This window comes from Triticum urartu, chromosome 5A (assembly GCF_056163025.1).
Source record: "Triticum urartu cultivar PI428250 chromosome 5A, HENAU_Tu73, whole genome shotgun sequence".
Taxonomy (NCBI): domain Eukaryota; kingdom Viridiplantae; phylum Streptophyta; class Magnoliopsida; order Poales; family Poaceae; genus Triticum; species Triticum urartu.
Window position 1 is genome coordinate 593429387 of NC_141877.1, and position 18867 is coordinate 593448253.

The 18867-nt window shown below is 45.4% G+C and overlaps 1 protein-coding gene and 1 long non-coding RNA gene across 4 annotated transcripts; one reads left to right on the forward strand and one right to left on the reverse strand.

Moving 5' to 3' along the window:
• Window positions 1–825: 825 nt before the first annotated feature.
• LOC125510934 (indole-3-acetaldehyde oxidase) lies at window positions 826–18805 on the reverse strand. 2 transcript variants are annotated; one of them, XM_087521941.1, is made up of 7 exons: window positions 18493–18805; window positions 5435–7054; window positions 4854–5116; window positions 4515–4724; window positions 2739–2957; window positions 1507–2667; window positions 826–1424 (listed from the first exon to the last, which is right to left on the reverse strand). In XM_087521941.1, exons 1-7 carry the CDS (start codon window positions 18803–18805, stop codon window positions 1023–1025), a joined length of 4188 nt encoding a protein of 1395 aa, XP_087378067.1. In that variant the 3' UTR covers window positions 826–1022. The 2 variants fall into 2 exon arrangements, with proteins under 2 accessions (XP_087378067.1, XP_048532181.2); XM_048676224.2 differs by lacking the exon at window positions 18493–18805 and adding an exon at window positions 8423–8786.
• LOC125510895 (uncharacterized) lies at window positions 10808–13986 on the forward strand. Of its 2 annotated transcripts, XR_007284798.2 has the most exons (4): window positions 10808–11322; window positions 12172–12772; window positions 12869–12944; window positions 13643–13986. It is a non-coding gene; the product is annotated as an uncharacterized LOC125510895 (long non-coding RNA). The 2 variants fall into 2 exon arrangements; XR_015602788.1 differs by lacking the exon at window positions 12869–12944 and having other exon boundaries at window positions 10809–11322; window positions 12172–12393.
• Window positions 18806–18867: the final 62 nt, after the last annotated feature.

The following is an 18867-nucleotide window of genomic DNA, read 5'->3' on the forward strand; positions in this document are numbered from 1 at the left end:
CCATTGCCGCCAAGATACTTCAGCTTTGTCATAACGTCCCAAGATACCCAAACTGGCTTCTTTTTTCCTTGTTTACTCCCCCACCAGAACTATCGGATAATGGATTCAATGTTTTCACATAGACATGTGTGCTATCGCCTGAGACGACTCCGAAAGGCGGGTGTAGCTCTGGGCTTTTACATGGTGTGGTTGGTGGTGGGGGTGTCGGCCGGCCGGCCGCTGCCTATGAAGCAGATGTTTATGTTTTTTACAGCCCAAGCGTATCTTGTTTACGCCAGCAAGATAAAGTTGACATGTCCCGGTGATGTCGCGTACTCAACTGGTAACTTATTCAACTTTTCAACCACACACAATGGCCATACCTGGGCTGGGCTGTCGGTTTCGTAGATGCGATGCGGGTATCTTATTCTCAAGTATACCACGGTTGGGAAAACTAATCAACCACGTTTTCCACGAAATTAAACAAATGCAGAGCGGTGAAAACGACTTAAACCTCCTCCTTCTTCTACGTCGATAATAACAACCTCCAACCGTTGGGGCCGGGCGCCTAGCTCCGGTGCAAACGTGTACCCCGTGTACTCCAGTGTGTCACCGAGCCAGTTCAACATTCTAACGTCAATGCCCCGACTCACTTGCCCAACATGTCCTCATAGTCTCCAGCAGGAAACCTCCGTTATGCAGTGCTAAAGATTTAGGGTATTTCTCCGCCGCGGTAGCAAATAGCCAATACCTCTTCCACGGCCGCAGCGGGGAGAAATCCACAAAACCTTTGTCATGGCAGCCGTTTGAACTAGTTTTCAGAAAACCTTTCAGAAACTATTCAAATCAACTCCAAAATAGATAACTCTCATAGCAACTCGAGCTAACTTTTGACAGTGAATGGAATTGGTCCGATTTGGTCCAGACGATAGCTGAATTGTCTCCTCTCTTCTATATACATACACAGCAGCACACAAGCAGTCATTGTTCAGCATCCCAAACCGCTCGTCTCACGTTTCTACACAACTTACATGCAAGTATCATCAGGCCTTGGTGGCGGGGGAGCAGAGGCGCTGGAGGTGCCTCTCGACGACGTCGAGGCCACAGAGCTCCTTGACGTCGGCCATGGTCGCCGGCACATCCATCTGAAATGTCAGTGGCGAGTTGACCGAGAATTCCCTCCTAGCCGCTCTGATGGCCTCCCGCATGGCGCAGTGCACCGATGCCGCCAGCAGCAGCGGTGGCTCGCCGGACGCCTTGGAGGAGAGTACCCGCTTCTTGTCGCGCGCGCTGCTGATGAGCTCCACGTTGAACTGCTTTGGGATGGTGTCCACCGTGGGGATCTTGTACGTCCACGTGCCATCGTTCACCACCAGCCCGTCGGCGTTCGTCGTGTACTCCTCGTTTGTGAAGAACCCAACCCCTTGCACAAATGCGCCCTCCACCTGATCCATCAACCAAAAATAATTTCAGATTACAGCAATCTTCCAGCAATCAGCTGACTGTGTCGATTGGCAGCGAGCTCACCTGGCCAAGGTCCACCGCCGGGTTCAGGCTCTGCCCGCAGTCGTACACGAGGTCGCTCCTCAGGATCGTCGTCGCTCCAGTCAGAACGTCGATTTCCACCTCGCTGACGGCGGCTCCGTAGTTGAGGTATTTTACAAAGGCTGGGTCGGGTGTCCAGAAGGCATGTGCCGACAGGTTCAGGCCCGCCATTTTCACCTGGGCGATCAAGGAGCTCCATGGCACCGCTGCGCCGGACTTGGCCTCGAGACCCTCTTTGATGGGCCTGAGACGCTCGACGAGCGCGGTGCACGACTGCCGGACCGCCTCACAGCTGGTCTCGGAGGTGGTGCTCCCGCCGGTGAACCCGCTCTGGATCATGCTCAGTGAGTCAACCTGGATCACGCGCACCTTATCGAGCAGCCCATCGGCGTCAGGGCAGAGCTCCCCAAGCCCGAACGCCGTCATCTGCTTCACCTTGGTATACAACCCCTGCCCGAGCTCCACGCCGCCGACCTCCACAGCGATTGAGCCGTCGTTCAGGATGGACACCTTCCCAGGCGTCGGCCGAAGGGACACCTCGTAGGTGATGGGCACACACGAGATGCCGCGCTTCCTCCACCTGCTCCCGCCATTGAACCATTCAACTGCCTCCGCCCTGCTCCGGTACTCTGACGACGAGGCCAGCTTGTCGAAGATGTCGACGAGGCTGTACGTGGGGGCGTCCCCCGCGGCATCACCGTAGAATTTCGTGAGGCTCTCAACGCTGTGGAGGTTCGTCCTACGGATGGCGTTGGGGTTGGCTGCAAGCACGGATGCGACGTGCTCGATGATGACCTCCGCGATGAAGGAGCCTTGCACATCGCCAGGCGCCCGCATTGCGGACTTTGACGAGACGTTGGTCTTGCACAACTTGATGTCGAAGGCAAGGGCACCCCAGTTGTACTTCTTCAAAGCACCGATGGTGCAACCCGGCATCAAAGGGCTCAAGTCTGGTGATATCCCGGCATTCATCCTGAGGTCGACGTATAGTGCCGTGACTGTGCCGTCCGATTTGAACCCAACCGAGTATTTCACCTTCATCGGGTGCCGCCCACCTGCCATGATCATGTCGGTCTTGCGGTCGAGGTACATCCTGACAGGGCGCCGCAGTTTGAACGCTGCAAGTGCACACGCACATGCGACCTGAAGAACACACAACAATTTCATTACATTCATAAATTTATGCCCATGTTGTTATATAATGGGGCACTTACATAGGACCCTTTCATTGCCTTTCCACCAAAGCCGCCTCCAACTCTTCTGGTGATTATGCGAACATTGTGGTACGGAATGCCGAGACAGTCCGCGACGACATTCTGCGTGATCTCGGGTAGCTGTGCCGAGGAGTAGACAGTGATGCAGTTATCTTCGTCAGGGATGGCCAATGCGGTCTGCGTCTCCATGTAGAAGTAGTACTGTGATTCAAGTTTTATCTGTCGGAAATTAACAAAAGATACTCGGTGTCAGTATTTCGGCCTTGCCTGAAACTAAGAATGCAGCCTCCTAAATCTCTACTCCTAATGGAGCAGTTGGTAGTCTCGCTTTCAGGTTTTTTTTCGTCCCACCACTTTCGTCCGGTTTTTTTTCGTAGGTTAACCGTCGTAGATTTTTGTCGTCGCCTCCCTCACTTCATCGGTTTATTTTCACTTCACTCTCTCACACAACGAAAAAAACTGAACGGATCAGAACTTTCCATACTGACGCAAATTATTTAGTAATGTCTTTATGTAAAAAAATCAATCACAATCAATCTCTAAAGATCAAATCTAAATTAATTAATCTTCATAACGTTTGTTTCCTTCCGAATCAAGTCCATAACTTTCTTTCCTTGTTTGGGCAGAAACTGTTTGGTAGCAGAGATTAGGAAGCTTCCTATGAGTGTAGTAATAGGAAGTATTCTTTTTCTTGATGATTCGTTTCCATGCATGATGATAGTAAATTAGGCCAACATTCACCACTATTTATCAACGTCGTCAATCGTATCCATTCCTACCAGTTTTAAGGGAATTTGCTCGCTATGTCTTTTTTAAGGGGATCCGCTCGCGAAGTCGTCGTCGCACATTATTTTCACAAGCAATTCCCCTAAAAAAGGCGTGGGTATTGGTAGTTGAACGCCCGCAAGGTTTTCCACCTGTCCCATCCTCGTGCTGTGCCGCCGCCACCCGCCGAATTTCCAGCCGCCCGAGCCCGTTAACTTCGCCAGCCATCGGGTCGACTGCCCCCGCCCCAAACCCCCATCCCCGAGCACTAGCTATCGTCGTGTTGCCGCCCCAAGCTCCACGCCACCGGGAACGAATCAAGCGCCGTCCTGACACCGCCGTCGCCGGCCCAACACCTCCAGCCTTGCATGGACAGCTTCAATGTGCAGTCTCCCTTGTTGTCTCACCTTCTGCCAGCGCATGCAGCGGCGGGGTTGGACGCGTGCGTGCTTGCTAGCTTGCTCTCCGCGCGTATGTACTTGCTCTGCGTGCGTCGCACCGGCCAATGCGCATGATGCGTGTGTGCCTGCTTTTCTATATGTGTATGCCAGCATGATGCGTGTGTGCGTTGTTGTGTGTGTATGATATAGATGGCCCGAGTGTGTGCATGCTGTGCTCTGCTCTCTGCTGATCTATGTGTTGGTGCTCCTGCTATATGTTCATGCCATAGAAATGAAATTTCTGTTAATCTTCTGACATGTTGAGTTGGTTCTCTCTGTCTTTTGAGGGGGTGAATGCAAAGCAGTCTATTAAGCCAGGCACTATTGCTGAGCTAAATTGAGAAAAAAATATTGATAGCCATAGTTGTAGTTTAAGTAGTAGCGAGTTGTCTGATATGTATAAAGAGCCCGTTGCAATTGAGCCCGTTGCTAAATTGACAAAAAGGTCGCCAGTGTCACTTGATATGTATGAGAATATTAAATGTATTATTAACATGATTAATATTAAACTCTTAAAGTTAATGTGGCCCCGTTGCAACGCACGGGCGTTCTTCTAGTATCAAGTGTGTACCTCTCCTGATAGTATCTTGTGATCCGCTTCAGACATCCCTTGGTCAAAGTCCCCAACTGGCTTTGGAGCCAAAAATGGGAGAACAGGGAAGTAGCTATTATGTTGGATGGCGTCCTCTATTGTCAGAATTGGCGGCTCAAGATTCTCGGTGCTATACTCAATGATGGCTTGCTTCGCTGCCATATAGGCGTACTTCTGTGTTTCAGCGATCTGAGTGATGGCAAAGAAACATGATGATGCGATAAGTTCAAATGACCTCTTAGAATTCGGGGTACAAATATACAACTGCTGGTTATGCATTTTTCTGAAATTGAGCTCAAGTGTTTCAGAAGTAGGTACCACAATGCCAATATTCTGACCAGCAAATTCAGACACCGGATCACCGAAAAGCGCTTCGTCTCCTAGCATCGGGAAGGCGGATCCAACATTTCTTCCACCAGCTGGAATGTCCTTTGCGGAGATAACCGTGATGACCTTTTGGGAAGCCAACGATGATTTGAAGTTGACACCTTTTATATGGGCATGAGGGTGTGTGCTGTAGATAAATGCTCCGTAGAGACAATCCTTGGGAGCTGGGATGTCATCAACATACACAGCCTCCCCTGAACAAGACCAAGAATATTGTCAAGTGCATATTTCAGAATAGAAATGCAGGGATGAAGCATATCAGATGGTCCTGCACTGATGGACCAGTGTACACAAGTAACTACCAAATGATCTGAGTCTTCAAAAAAAGAAAAGATCTTGATTTCAACTATGCAGAAGAAAATATAAGTTATATTAACGTAAACTTTGTAAGAAGCTCAAGCTATGGAAAGCTAGAAATTCAAGTGCCAGGTCTAGTACATACACAGCTATAGTGAAAATTAATTGAATGAAACACTTGCACTAAATACTGGAATAAGAGTTTAGGAGTATACCAGAAGCTTGCAGCTCCGCCCCAGCTTTCGTGATTGGCTTGCCGACAGGTTCGTATTCATCATTGAAAACCAGTTCTTGCCTTGAGCGAATTGGCAAGCCATCGCTGGCAACCTCATCTTGCTTCTCAGGCGATGACTTGGCACATGAGCCATTGGGAGCAATATACTTTGCAGGTTCATTCAGGTTGTTACTAAGTGAAGAAAGGAAACTGAACAAGAAACTGACCGCCAAGCTGACTCTGTACTCAGGGTGTGTGGTGCCTTCTGACGGCGAGATAACATCTTTCAGCGACTGAACCGCTTCAAGTATCACAGGTGCACTCGCTGGTTTCCCCTTCAGGAATTCTTCAACCTTCCGAGCCCGGTTGGCGTGATCAACGCCGTAAGCTCCGAATGCGAGGCAGATATCCTCAATGAGGAGCTCCCCTGATGCTGCATCCCCTGAAGTCCTTGCCAGGAATGCAGAATTCACATAGGACACAGCATTGCCGAACGGTCTCGGAGCTGCACGAGAGGTCTCGAAGATGACACTGTCTGAACCCCAATCTGGGACAAATATGGTGAGCAATATGGTCTTGGCGTCACAGGGAGGTTGCTCCAAGAACTCCTCCAGTGTCAGGCACAGCATCTTGGAAGCCGTCTGGATTGTCACTGTCGAACCCACGGCAAGAAGGACAGTGACGATGTCTGAAGCGAAAGGCAGCCTCTGAGCCATGATCACGTTCCCTCCGATTGTCGCCGTGTTCCGGACGAACGGCGAGGCCACCTTGCTCAGGTGACCGGCGATCTTTCTGAATACGGGAGTGCCATCTGAGAAGACCTCAATGGCTTCGGAGATGGACACGGCTGCCCCGATCTCCACCCCCTTGTTGCTCCTGTTGATGACCGAAAGCTCCGGTATCCCTTTGATGTCGATGTACTTTTCATAAAGGTCTTGATCTTTGTACACTCCGGCGCCGGTGTTTGACGCCACGATCTTAACTGAGTTTTCGTCGAACCAGTTGGAATCGAAGAGGTTGCGGAGCTCCTGGATGCTCTTGGGACGGTACCAGCCATCGTACGTAGCGGCTGGAACATCGTTTGTTTGACCCTTGATCTCGGCCTTGAGGAACTCAGGGAAGGTACAGACGGCGCCGCTGGAGTACCCCGGTAGCTTGCCTACGTCGGCACGGTCGATACCTTTCTTCCAGAAGGAATTGAGGCCAAGGTCCTCGAGGTCGACGTCAGCAGCGAAGCTCTTGCAGGCATCGATGATGGGCCGGTAGCCGGTGCAACGACACAGGTTGCCAGAGACGGCGTGCTCAGCCTCGGAGCAGGTGAGCTTGGAGAATCCCAGCGGTGGGGCGGGGTCCCCGGTCTTGTCGGCCTTGACGAGGGTGGAGAAGATGGACATGCACATGCCGGGAGTGCAGAAGCCGCACTGCGAGGCGTGGAAGCCGGAGAGGCGCTGCTGTACTGGGTGGAAGCCATCGCGGGTGTTGCCAATGCCCTCGCTAGTGATCACCGAGCAGTGGTTGAGGCTGCCGACGAGCGTCAGGCAGGAGCTCGCTGAGAACTCAGTCACCTTGTCAGTGGCCAGGTCATACTTGGAGATAAGTACCACACATGCACCACATCCACCTGCACGCAGGAATGTGACATTGTAAATAAGAAACACTGCCGGCTTGATCTAACACGTGCACTGGCTATGAATCGGCCGAGACTGAAGATAAATCTGTAAATCTCAGAAAATCACGCTAAGCACACCGTTATGTGTAAATATAAACACCAAGATACGAACATTCATGAGTTTAGTGACTCTAAGATCTATCAAATCACTGTTGTGTGAAAATGTAATCAATTGTTCAAGTCTACTCAAAATGAACGTTGTTTTTACTAAAATTAACAAATTGCACATTTAGTTAGCAAAGCATATTTTAATATGGACTGAAGTTTGCTAGTGATTGCAAATTGAAACATGCGGCAAAGTTTCCAATATCGTTAGTTGCATATGGGACCTGACCACCAAACAGAAAAAATAGCAATTACAAACCAGAGAGTGAAAAGTCCAATAATTTGGGATGCATATAAAGACCATGGTCAGCAGTAGCCCCTAAATCTTAAATGGGGTCTCCCCCTATTTCGTGATCCCCAAAATAATGGCTACAACTCGAGCAACAACCCCTATTTCTCAGCTCAATTTTCCTTTGTCCTATTTGCACAAATATTTCATGTTTTACTTTATGTTTGACATCACAAAAATTCAAATATAACTATTTCTAGTGCATAGAATTCAAGCATATTCAAAATCACAATTTCAAGCACAGCAATTAAAGTTCAAGTGCATAGGTAAATTTTATCATGAAAGCATATCCATCCGTGTATCGGTGTATGGCTTCACTTTTTTTTTCTAATTTCAACCACTTGAAAACACAAAACGTCAAGAAATGCACTGAAGCACTTCACATCCGCGTATGGAATCTGATCAATCAACTCACAGCTGAGGCACTCATAAACATCGATTTCAGAAACATTTAGTAGCAGCATTACACCATCTATCCAATATACTGAAATTCCAATCAATCAAGCATCACATCCAATTTGCATCAAGGATTTATCCACAGCGGGGCTAATTCATAAGCAATCCCCATGTTGATCTTAGGCTCAACATGCATTACGAACACGAAGCAAAGATGTACAGCGGATAGGATGGACACAGATGCTAGCACGTGATCAGTGACTGATAAAATTGATCATGCACTCAATCGCCCTACCGTTTTACTTTTACCACATACACTAATTAGAAGTCATCAGCCAACCACAACGGCAGGCGCCTACAGTACACCGGCTGCGCGCGCCTGGGGGCTGCCCGCGCGCCCTCCAGCTCGACCTCAGGCCGCTGTCCCAGATGGGCGTACGCACGGTACAGACAGCCGACCGGGGACAAAACGTCGAACGGGTTACGTGCAGCAGCATCAAGCTGTGCCCGTGGAGTATGACATCGCGTACCTCGTCCCGGCGTACCTCCTCGCCGGCGAGGCGAGCGACGGTTTCCTGGCACTTGATGTCAGCCAGCGCGGCGCGCGTGAGCTCCACTCGGCGCTCGGCGGCCGAGATGAGTACCGCCCGCGGGCACGTGGTGCGGGCGGGGAAGAGCCGGCGGCGAGGAGGACTGGACCTCGGGAAACTCGTCGGTGCAGCCGGATTTGGTCTAGAATACGGGGGCCGCTAGTGCGGCGTCGGGGAGATCCAAGCCGAGCTGCTAGAGTTCACGGGACGGCGACGGGGGCGGCGCGAGGCATGGTGGAACCGTGGAGGTGAGCAGGACGTCCCTGTAGCCGGGAAGGATGGAACATTCTCTTCATATATATAAATGTTTTCTTTTAGGAAAACGCTCGCTTTCCGCCGGCTGATAACGCGCAGGCATCAGCCGCCTCCCCTGCCAACCATGTGTCCAGGCTGGAGCCCACTGCAACGTCTTTTTTTTTCCTGAGCGCACCCGCCGCCGCGAAACCAACCAACATGCTGCTCGTTTTGTATGTTCTTTCTTTCTCGGGCTATACATACGTCCACTATCGTATGCTATTGAGTTGTTTATAATTTTTTAAAATGAAGACACACTGCCATGCCATGTACTAGTAGTTAGTACTGATTACTAGTACCTTTTTTGTACGTAAAAAAATAGATACGGTGTTGTGTTCACTGCCATGCCATGTACTACCTTTGGAACAAGTTTTTGCAACAACGGTGTTGTTGCGGAACGACGACCGTACCAATGCGCGACGCGACAGGAGATATTATTGCAATTTTTGCAACAACGATCTTGTTACAAAAAATTAGATACGGCGGGAGGTATGTTTGCAATTTTTACAACAAGGGTCTGGTTGCAAAAAATTAGAGAAGAGGTTTTGCAACAGCTGACTTGTTGTAAGAAATTAGGGAAGAGCAGGTTTCATAACAAAGCCCGTCTTACAAGAAAGTAGAGAAAATAGGTTTCGCAACAAGAGGGTCTTGTTACAGAAAATTAAAGAAGAAAAAGTTTTGCAACAACAGACTTGTTGCAGGAAATTAAAAAGAGGAGGTTTCGCAATAAAGGTCTTGTTGCAGGAATTTAAAGAAAAGAAGATTTCACAACCAGAATATTGTTACAGAAAATTAGAGAAACAAAACGAACCATTTGCTTCACACTATCGGAGGAAGAAGCGCAACAACCGGCTTGTTGCAATTCGGGACGCGCACGATTGGGGGAGATTTGATGACTAAGGGCCTCTTTGATTCACAGGATTGTCAAAATGAAGGAATAGAAAAAATACAGGAATAGGGTGACATGTCCCATAGTATCCTACAGAATTTGAAAGAATGTTTGATAGCATAGGAAAAACAAAAGTATTCTACAAAGAGGTTTGAGTGGATGGAAATTTTCCTCCAAAATGTAGTACAAATGGATCATATGGAAAAATTCCTAAGGATGCCAATCCTACGAATCAAACAAGCATCACAGAAAAAATTCCTAAGGGTTTAAATCCTCCAAAAATCCTATGCAATTCCTTTGAATCAAAGGAGCCCTAATTCTGTGTTTATCAAACGAGAGGTGGTTGATATTTTAGCGCTATCCGCCGACGGACGCGTAGCGTCGCCCTTTCTTTTAAGGTATAAAATAAATATTATTTTGTTATACTATACATGAACCTTTTTTAACTCATGGGGATATTTTGAATAGGCGTTGAACATTTTTTTAGACAGGTAAATGCATCCTTGGAGTTTGAACTTGTCACGGATTACCATTTTGAGTTATGACATACACAAAAGTGATGAATTTGTCTTCCGTGGATAACCGTGCTGATGCGGCACCATATTTTTGTTTGAAGTAGTCTACTCTGCCGACGTGGCGGATGGATCCCACTCATGAATAATAAAAATATAGTAGTTGCCCATGTGGGTCCCATCTATCAGTGACCTACAAATAGTATGTTCGGCTTGGGGTCCGAAATAGCGATATGTAGCTAACAACACCGTGCAGCAAACATCCGTAGCACGGCTTGGACGATTAAAATCCACAAGCCGAAAAAAAAGTTGGAAGAGGTTTGTCACCGTCCGGACATGTGCCACGTAGGCCTCCAACAACCCCGGTCTACACAAAACCCTCTTCCTCATTCCGCTCCAACCGCCACTTCGTTGCCTACCACTACTAGAAATCCACATTTTACTTAGGGCCAAGTTCTTCACCTAGAGCTCATTGGCCTCCTTAAGGGAAAGAGTGATATGAACAGTACATCCTAGGGGAAGATGAAATCATGTGTGAAAAAAAAGTAAAACGAAGGAAAGGGGTGGGCGCGCTGATTTTTTGCGTTGGCGCGTTGATTTTTGCATCCCGTGCCATATTTTGACGTTGGCGCACTGAGGACGCGCGCTTTAGGTCTCATTTTCCCCTCCGTTCTCTATCCAAAATGAGCCGCCGCCAGGCTCCTTCCCTTCTCCTCAGACCCCCTTCTCTCCCAAAGCCGCCAGTCCGATTCGACGACGATCTGCAGCAAGGAGATGGCGGCGGAGCGGTGCAGGTCGCGTCCGTGCTCTCCACGCCCCTCCGCAGCAGCCGCTTTGCCTCCTCTTCCACACCATGTACCTCCGCCGCAAGCATGCCGCGACGCCTCCCTGCCGTGAGCTAGTGACCGGAGAGGAAGAACCAGATCACGACGACGAGCACTGGGGCTAGGTCCCCGTGCACCAGATCTGTCGTCCCCCACCGCGGGAGGATCCGTGGAATCACGGCCTTCGTTCCTTCTACCCTTCTCCAATTGTGGATCTGTGCCGATGACCCCTTAATGCCCAAGCAGATCCGCTCTTCCACCCAGTCCATGAAGGACGGCGTACACGCCTGGTTCCACCACCATGTCTCTGCCGCTGACAAGGTTCTCCATCTCCCCCTATCTTACTGGCTATTACATGTTTCTCTAGATGCAATTATTTTAACTATCATTTGATTTGTGACTGCTTGTTGCATCATTTAACTGGCTCTTGTTCATCTAAGTAAGGCCAAGACACGGTCACACTAATCTTGGCAGCAAAACAATCATAAAGGTTAGAAACCCACGGTGAATGAATTTCTAATACTTTGATAGGTTCATGCCCAGAACTTGAGAAGAGATAGAGTTCGTCACAGTATAAAAAGAACAAAAAAACATAATGGCCTTACATTGAACCAAACATCCTACTGCCTGAACCACTCCTCGAACAGAGCGCATTTGCTAACAACATTCAGTTCAGCAGATAAGACTAAAAAAAGAGGCAGCCGAACCACAAAGTAGAATCATCGACTAATAATATTCAGTTCATATATCTTTATTTAACTTTATGTTTGGTGTCTGAACCTTACTATTTTGTTCCAGTAGAATTTGCCTCTTCTCCAACACACATCAAAATGTGTGTTGTTTTCTATTAGAAGAACTCCAAAAAGGCGCAAAAGTTCAAAGCAAAATGGCCAAAATCAGGAACAAAAGGTTATTCTGGTAGAATGTATTTGTACCTTTCATGTCTTGTTTCGCACAAAGTTGTCATTGGTAATCACACAACTCAAGAGCATGGAAACAATGCTGACTGAGGTAAAGTAATGTTATATTGTTGTAGAACATTTTAAGTATACATGGAACACAACAAAATCATAGTTCTTGGTGATTACAGTTTAATATATCATCTCTTATGCTATTAGGAATTACAATTTAATATATCATCTCTCTGAATACATCCACCTCTTTGCATAGGTATTTCCAGATGGACTCGATACCCGGAAGTGTGAATAGTCTACTACCTCTACTTTAGAAAGTGAAGCCTGTTCTCGTTTATGCGCCTAAAATGTCTCTCTGCTCAGTCTAGTTATACCATCTCAGCTAGGCGAGAAAATTCTGACATATATATACCCTGTTCGTCCAGTCAATACAACAACAGATTCTGAAGGAACACCAAGCCTTCAACCTACTTAACCGGTAATAGACTCTAAAGTTTATTTCCTTGCTCACCAGCCCTCATAGACTCTGTTCTGCAATACCTCTTTATGTGTCATAATGATATAAACTAAATGATATTTTGTTAGCTCAATGTGTTAGAATTGGGTCATTTATTATTCTAACTGCACAGAAATTATATATGGTGATCTATTTTGACTTCCCTTTTTTATCTTTGCAATTACTAAGATGGAAATGGTCAGTCCTTTATTTTAGTTGATTTTACTAGACTTATGGTGATAATATCAGGTTTTGATTAATTTTTTCCTTGCCATTGCCATGTCTCAACCCGGCAATCCTGCCAATGGGCACGGGCGCCCATGGACACCCGACCTGACTGTGCTATAACTTGCTACTGAATGTGCGTGTGTTGCATTTGTTGATTTTATTTGGTTACTAACTAGCTGTAGCTATTACGCCTCAAATAGTTTCTCATATTTATTCATGCTGAATGTAGAAGAAAACTTGAATTGCCGGCTGAAGTCCTTGCTGCATCCAAGCCAAACACAGTACAACATGTTGAATAGAAGATGGTATTTTTAATCTGAATGACCTTGCCATTATAACCTATTGATCCAAATTTCGTGCACCATTGTCAGTTTAAACATGACAGTATATTGTTTTGAGAACCTAAGTTGCCTTCCTAGAATCTAACGTCTGAGATGGAAGTGTCAGGATTTCTTGTACTTTTGAACGTCACTTCTCAAAAGAAATAGAGGACTCCTCTTCCATGTGAATCCCACATTGATTTCTGGTTGTGCAGCCTGTGCGGCCTCCTGTTGCTCTTTCCTCTTAATATTATGCTGCTTTGTGCAAAACTATGGGAGTTAGTGAAGATTCGCCAGCCGCACACACACACACACGCACGCACCACCCACACGCCCACGCGTGCGCACGTGCACGCACACTTACAGTCACAGTCTTTCCCTAGAGCCTAAAAATATTTTGTGTGGACTAAAAAATAATCCCTCATAACTTAGTTAGATTCTGGTTATCGAATGGGTAATAAATAAACTGACGGTGTTAGTGTTGTACAAACTCTCAAACAGAACAAAGGGGTTACTCCAGGGTACTTTGATTATTCCTTTTTGCTTTCTATGTTTCTTGTAATGAGGTATATCATCATCTTTTAGCCCTTGAAAATACTTGTCATACTGTAATATTCTTGTGTTTCAAACTTCTAAGGGTGCTTACTACAAAATACTTAGCTGCTTCTCACCACTATTTTCAGGAACATGACGTCTCAAATGTTTCTGCCCAAGATTTGAATCTGAGCCTGCTACAGGTGTCGAAGGGATGTTTGGCGCCCTTATCAATCAGACTGGACCTGGTGCACTAAGAAGTATGCTTAACATGCCGCCAGATGTTTTGTGATCTAGCAAACTCTAGTTGATACTTGGCTTGACCTACAACAATTATGTACATGCTAATTGAGTTGTTCAGGGGGTTAGCCATAGCAAAATCTAGCTAGCTAGCTAGCCTATTTTTTGACAAACATGCTATGGCTGGTGATGTTTTGGCATTTGATGTAGTATGCTTATGATGACTGATATCCAGAGATATCTATATTAATTATGTGATGTTTCTTTTGATTCGTAACAATGGCTTGGTTTTGAATTATGGATGTCATGAATTCAAATTCAAATTATACATTTGAATTATGACAGTACAAAAGGGGCCCCATAGTCTTTCCCTAGAGCCTAATATAGCTGTAGGTGAACCACCTTTCCACGTGGATGCAATATTTGTATGAATTTCTTTCCCTAGGGCTTGTGCCCCTAGGGAAAGAACTTCCCCTAGAGCTTGCCACATTCACTCTAGGGGAAGAGGTCTTTCCCGACTATACTACACCTAGGGTTCTTTACCTAGGGCAAGCTCTAGGTAAAGTCTTTCCCTATGGTTTTTGGCATTTCACCTAGGGTATTTGGCTCTAGGTAAAATGCGGATTTCTAGTAGTGTACGCCGCATTCATGCCAATCCAGAGTGAACACGGCATTCATGCCAATCCAGAGTGAACACGACTAGTCACTGGCGCATGCCGGTTGAATGACATGACATTCATATAGGTGCAGCTGTTGAGACGCCTACTCTGGCCCGCCACTCGCGCCCTGTTAATGTCGGTTCAAAGAGGATGTAACCGGACCTGCCCGACATTCACGTTGGCATGACGAACGAGAAGCCAACTCCAGGCTCATTCAAGCCGTCGCTCGAGTGCCCGCTATTTAAAGAACGCCGGCCACGGCACAAACTAGTACCACCTCCGAGCCTCGTTGATCACGCCCTCTAGGATTTTGTGCACAATGCCTGCACCATCCGCCGTGAGCGTGACCTCCAGTTCGACGGTGACGGATGAAAATGCTGCTAACATCGACAGCTCCGCATCGTTCGTGCCGGGCTGCAATGGATACGGGGCCGGACGGTCCAGTTTGATTGTCGACGTCCATTTGATGGTTTTTTTTTGTGTGCATGCAATGTTGAAGTTGCCCTTAACGGACACATATTCTTTGCATCCTTTCAGATGAACAACATAAATTAAGAATCTTAACCCGGGTTTAAACGGCGACATCAGGCTATCATGTGACTGTGTCTGCCACTCCAACGAATGACATTTCCTATCTGTGAAGGATGAGAAGTATAATTATTATTTATGTCAATAACAAAATGTGCTTGTCGGAATTAAATGGGTTGGTGTGGCTCATTTTTCACATGTTAGATTTTACTTTTTTTTAGAAATTTTGTAAATATGTAAATTATAATCATGTGTTTTAAATAAAATGAATTACATTAATAATATGTTCATTTAATTTCAGAAAATATACAATTATTATTTAAAAATATCCATACAAATAAAGTATGAATTATACATATATTTTTATTATTTAGAAATGTGTTCGAATATTTAATAAAAATACAAAAGTAAATTTTGAAAGTTCTTATGAACTTACATAATAGCACGTATAAGTTTTAAAAGGTTCAGAATTTAATAAAATGTTCATGTAGTACATAAAAGTGTTCATGATTTAATAAAAAATTATGTTGCTCTAAAAAGTGTTCACATGTTTGAATAAAGTTTGTGTGTTTTCCAAAATATATATTTATATGTATTTTTAAAACTAAATAGTAAAATATGTATTGAAAATAAATACAAGACTAGTGTGCACCTAGACCGCAGATCCTCATATGAATAATATTTAGTCATACGAAAATACTTATTTTTATTATTTATTTTTAAATGATATTAATATATTTATAATAATACAAGAGGATTTTTTAAATAACATGAACATTTTTTAAATTTAATTTATTTGTATGGATATTATTTATAACACACAATTTTTCTAAATTTATTGTTATTATTGTGATTATAATTTACAAATTTCATAAAAAATCTAACATGTGAAAAAGGGCCTCATTGACGGCAGCTCCAATGAGTGTGTTTTGTTATAGCCATAAATGGTAATTATCCTTTACAAACAACAAACATCTTCGATTGGATTAGCTAGCAGGGAGGGCACGATAGCATGAAGTCACTGTTTTGAACCCCTGAGACAGAATCATTTTTCATATTCGGATCAAAGTTCTTAATTTATGTTGTTTACCCGAAAGGATATAAATCAATGTATCTATTTAGGACAACAAATCTCAACGGTTGGTGTTGCTAGGGACACACGTCGGATTAGCGGTAGGTCGGTAGCTTGAATCCCTGAGCGGTCCATCTTCCATTTCAATACAACTTTTACTATTTCACTAACATGTAGGACCCATGTGTGAACTGCTATTCATTTTGACTGTTGGATGGCAGGTGGGACCCACCTGATGCCATGTCGGTAGAATAGAAGAATCAAACAAAAATATGATGCCACATCAGCGCAGTTAACGTCTACAGACGGCAAATGCATGATATTGCACCCGGAAGCCAAATTCATGCACCACTTTTCTGTATACCACAACTGTAGGGCCCAAAGTGATCATATGTGATAAGTTCAAGCACCAATGGTGCATTTACCTCTTTTAAAATACATGTTCACCATTTTTCAAAGATATTAATATTTTAAATACTCGTCGAACATTTTCCTAAATGTGCAGTAAACATCTTTTGAAAACATTAAAAAAAGGAACACTTTTTACAAGTTCTGATGTAAACATTTGTATACACAAATTAAACAAATAGAAAAAATAGAAAAATAAAAGTAGAGGGCCTACAAGCCATAAAGACCGCTTGATCGGCGATCGAAAATGATAAAATTGAAGTTAGCTGGCCCGACCCATCTGGCAGGTGCGTGTGTGATCCAGCAACATCAGTAACCGTGGATACCCTATATCAACATTTTTCCCTTGATCTGTCGACTTCACCCGCAGGAGAAGGGGCTGGAGGGTTATTCTTGGGTGCCCCCCATCTCAAGGCTATGCAGATCATTTTCACTTTAATTAAAAACTATTCAAAGGTTGTGTATACGAAAATGGTAAACTTACTCATCAGTTTTTTTACTCCAGTATGACATAGCTTCAGCCTTATATGACTTTGCTAATTACTAGTGTGATTGTGTGTGTGATGTTAGATATGTGTATCATAACTATGTAGAAGCTTGGTGTACGCTTATTATGTTTGTATTCCTTAATGCTACATTTTAAGTTAATAAAATCAACACTTTGTTGAGAAAGAGACCACGCTAAGAGACACTAGAAAGCCAATACCGATATCCTGTGTGGCGAGACAGGTTGTGCTGTATGCATGAGATCCGAGTCGCCGTCGGTTGGCAAAGCAGCATAACTTGATTAACTACCGTGAACAGGAGGTCCCGTGCATGGTGCATCCGTTGATTGTTGCGGCACGTTTTGTGCTGGAATTGGTCAAAACTAATGTACCAATCTTGTATAATGTAATATATTTTTTGCGCGGTTTGTATAATGTAATATTAAACCACCCACCCATGCATGTTTTTTATATGATTAAAAGATTCTATCAATTTTATTTAAAATTTGAATTCGAAAACATGGTAAAACTTTATGAAACTTAGTGATACACGATGCAACACAAAATAGACCTAATAAGACTTGATAATGTCGTTACATAGCCTTTAGTTTTTTATATTCTATTTTGCCTTGTACCATAGTGTATCATGCCATTAAACTGTGTGTTAAAATGATGAATAGAAAACTTGGTGTATCATAATTCTTCACTATAGAACTTGAGAAACTTGGTGAAAACTCCATGCGCATGTCATGCAAAATGTTTCATAGAGTTTCATCATGTTTCAGATTTCAATTTTTAAAACTTGTCAAAAATATATTCAAGAGTGATCTTGTTTCAAAGTATTCATTGCAAGGAACACACAGATACAAACGATCATAAATTAGACTTTCAATTCAATGGATAAATTAGATTCGAACTTTGGAATCAAATGGGAAGGCATGGGCGGGTGAAATGTTATATGTGTAGTCTAAGAGGGAAAGGAGGAGAGAGATTGACCCATGCACCGGACCTCGGGATAATTTCTTTTCTCATGGTAGCATGCAAAGAACATAACAGGTAGCATGTGCCTTTCGATCTCCGCATCTGCGTTGCTTGCCATTTCTGTTATCAAATTGTTGCATACTCACATAGAGTCTAGACAAGGCAAGGAGATTTCTCCGGGCTCTTATATTTTGGTACAGAGGTGGGGGCTTTCTCCAGCATACTCACACTGCGTCTGCTTGCTTGTAGTCTTTGTCGCTTTGTTGTCCGGTGGGGGCTTTCGGCCCTTTGTATCTGGTTTTCGTCTGTCTTTCTTAATTAATTAGGCAACTGTTTTCTATATGAAATACAGGAACTCCCTGCCCGCTGGAGGGTTATTTGAAAAAGCCGTCTCACATTTTTGGTACGAAGTTGTAGTAGTACATATTTGTGATGTTTGATGAGTGAAGGATATGATAGCGCTACTCCGCTAGCTAACCTAGTTCGATCGTGCGGCCTCCTTGATCCCGCTTATGCACCTAAAGCTTTTCTCTGACCGCAACGAACTACCCATCAAAGTGAAAGAATTGAACAAGCTAGCTAGCCACTGGAGATGTACCGATCGAGTCGTCGGAGGCGGCGCTCACCTTCGCCGCAGCCGAGCTTGGGGCCCCTGACGGGCGTCCGCGTGCGCAGGAACTCGAGCAGCGTCATGGACGGGTCGACGCCGGCGGCCTCGTGCCGCGCGCCGTTCACCGCCAGCACCACCCGATCCGCTGCCGCCTCCTTCCCCAACGACCCCATCTCTCCACAACGATCGACGGGCCTCCTCGATCCAAGTGCGCTGGGCACAGAGCGAGGCCGCCATTTTATATACTCGGCCGGCAGGGCTCCCGCTGGAGCGGCGGCAGCGCTATGCAGTGACGTTGGACGGGAAACGGGCCATCCCGGGGCATGCATTAGCCGGCCGCCGTCGCGATCTGCATCAGCAGTGAAGGTAACGTGCGAGAGCGCGGTTGGTG

Excerpts from the sequence above, each read along its gene's own strand:
- LOC125510934 (XM_087521941.1), bottom strand. The coding sequence starts at position 18,805 with ATGCATGCCCCGGGATGGCCCGTTTCCCGTCCAACGTCACTGCATAGC. Across the intron at positions 7,055-18,492 it reads CAAGCTCGGCTGCGGCGAAG|GTGGATGTGGTGCATGTGTG; the intron begins GTGAGCGCCGCC and ends TCCTGCGTGCAG. Across the intron at positions 1,425-1,506 it reads CGGCGGTGGACCTTGGCCAG|GTGGAGGGCGCATTTGTGCA; the intron begins GTGAGCTCGCTG and ends TTGATGGATCAG.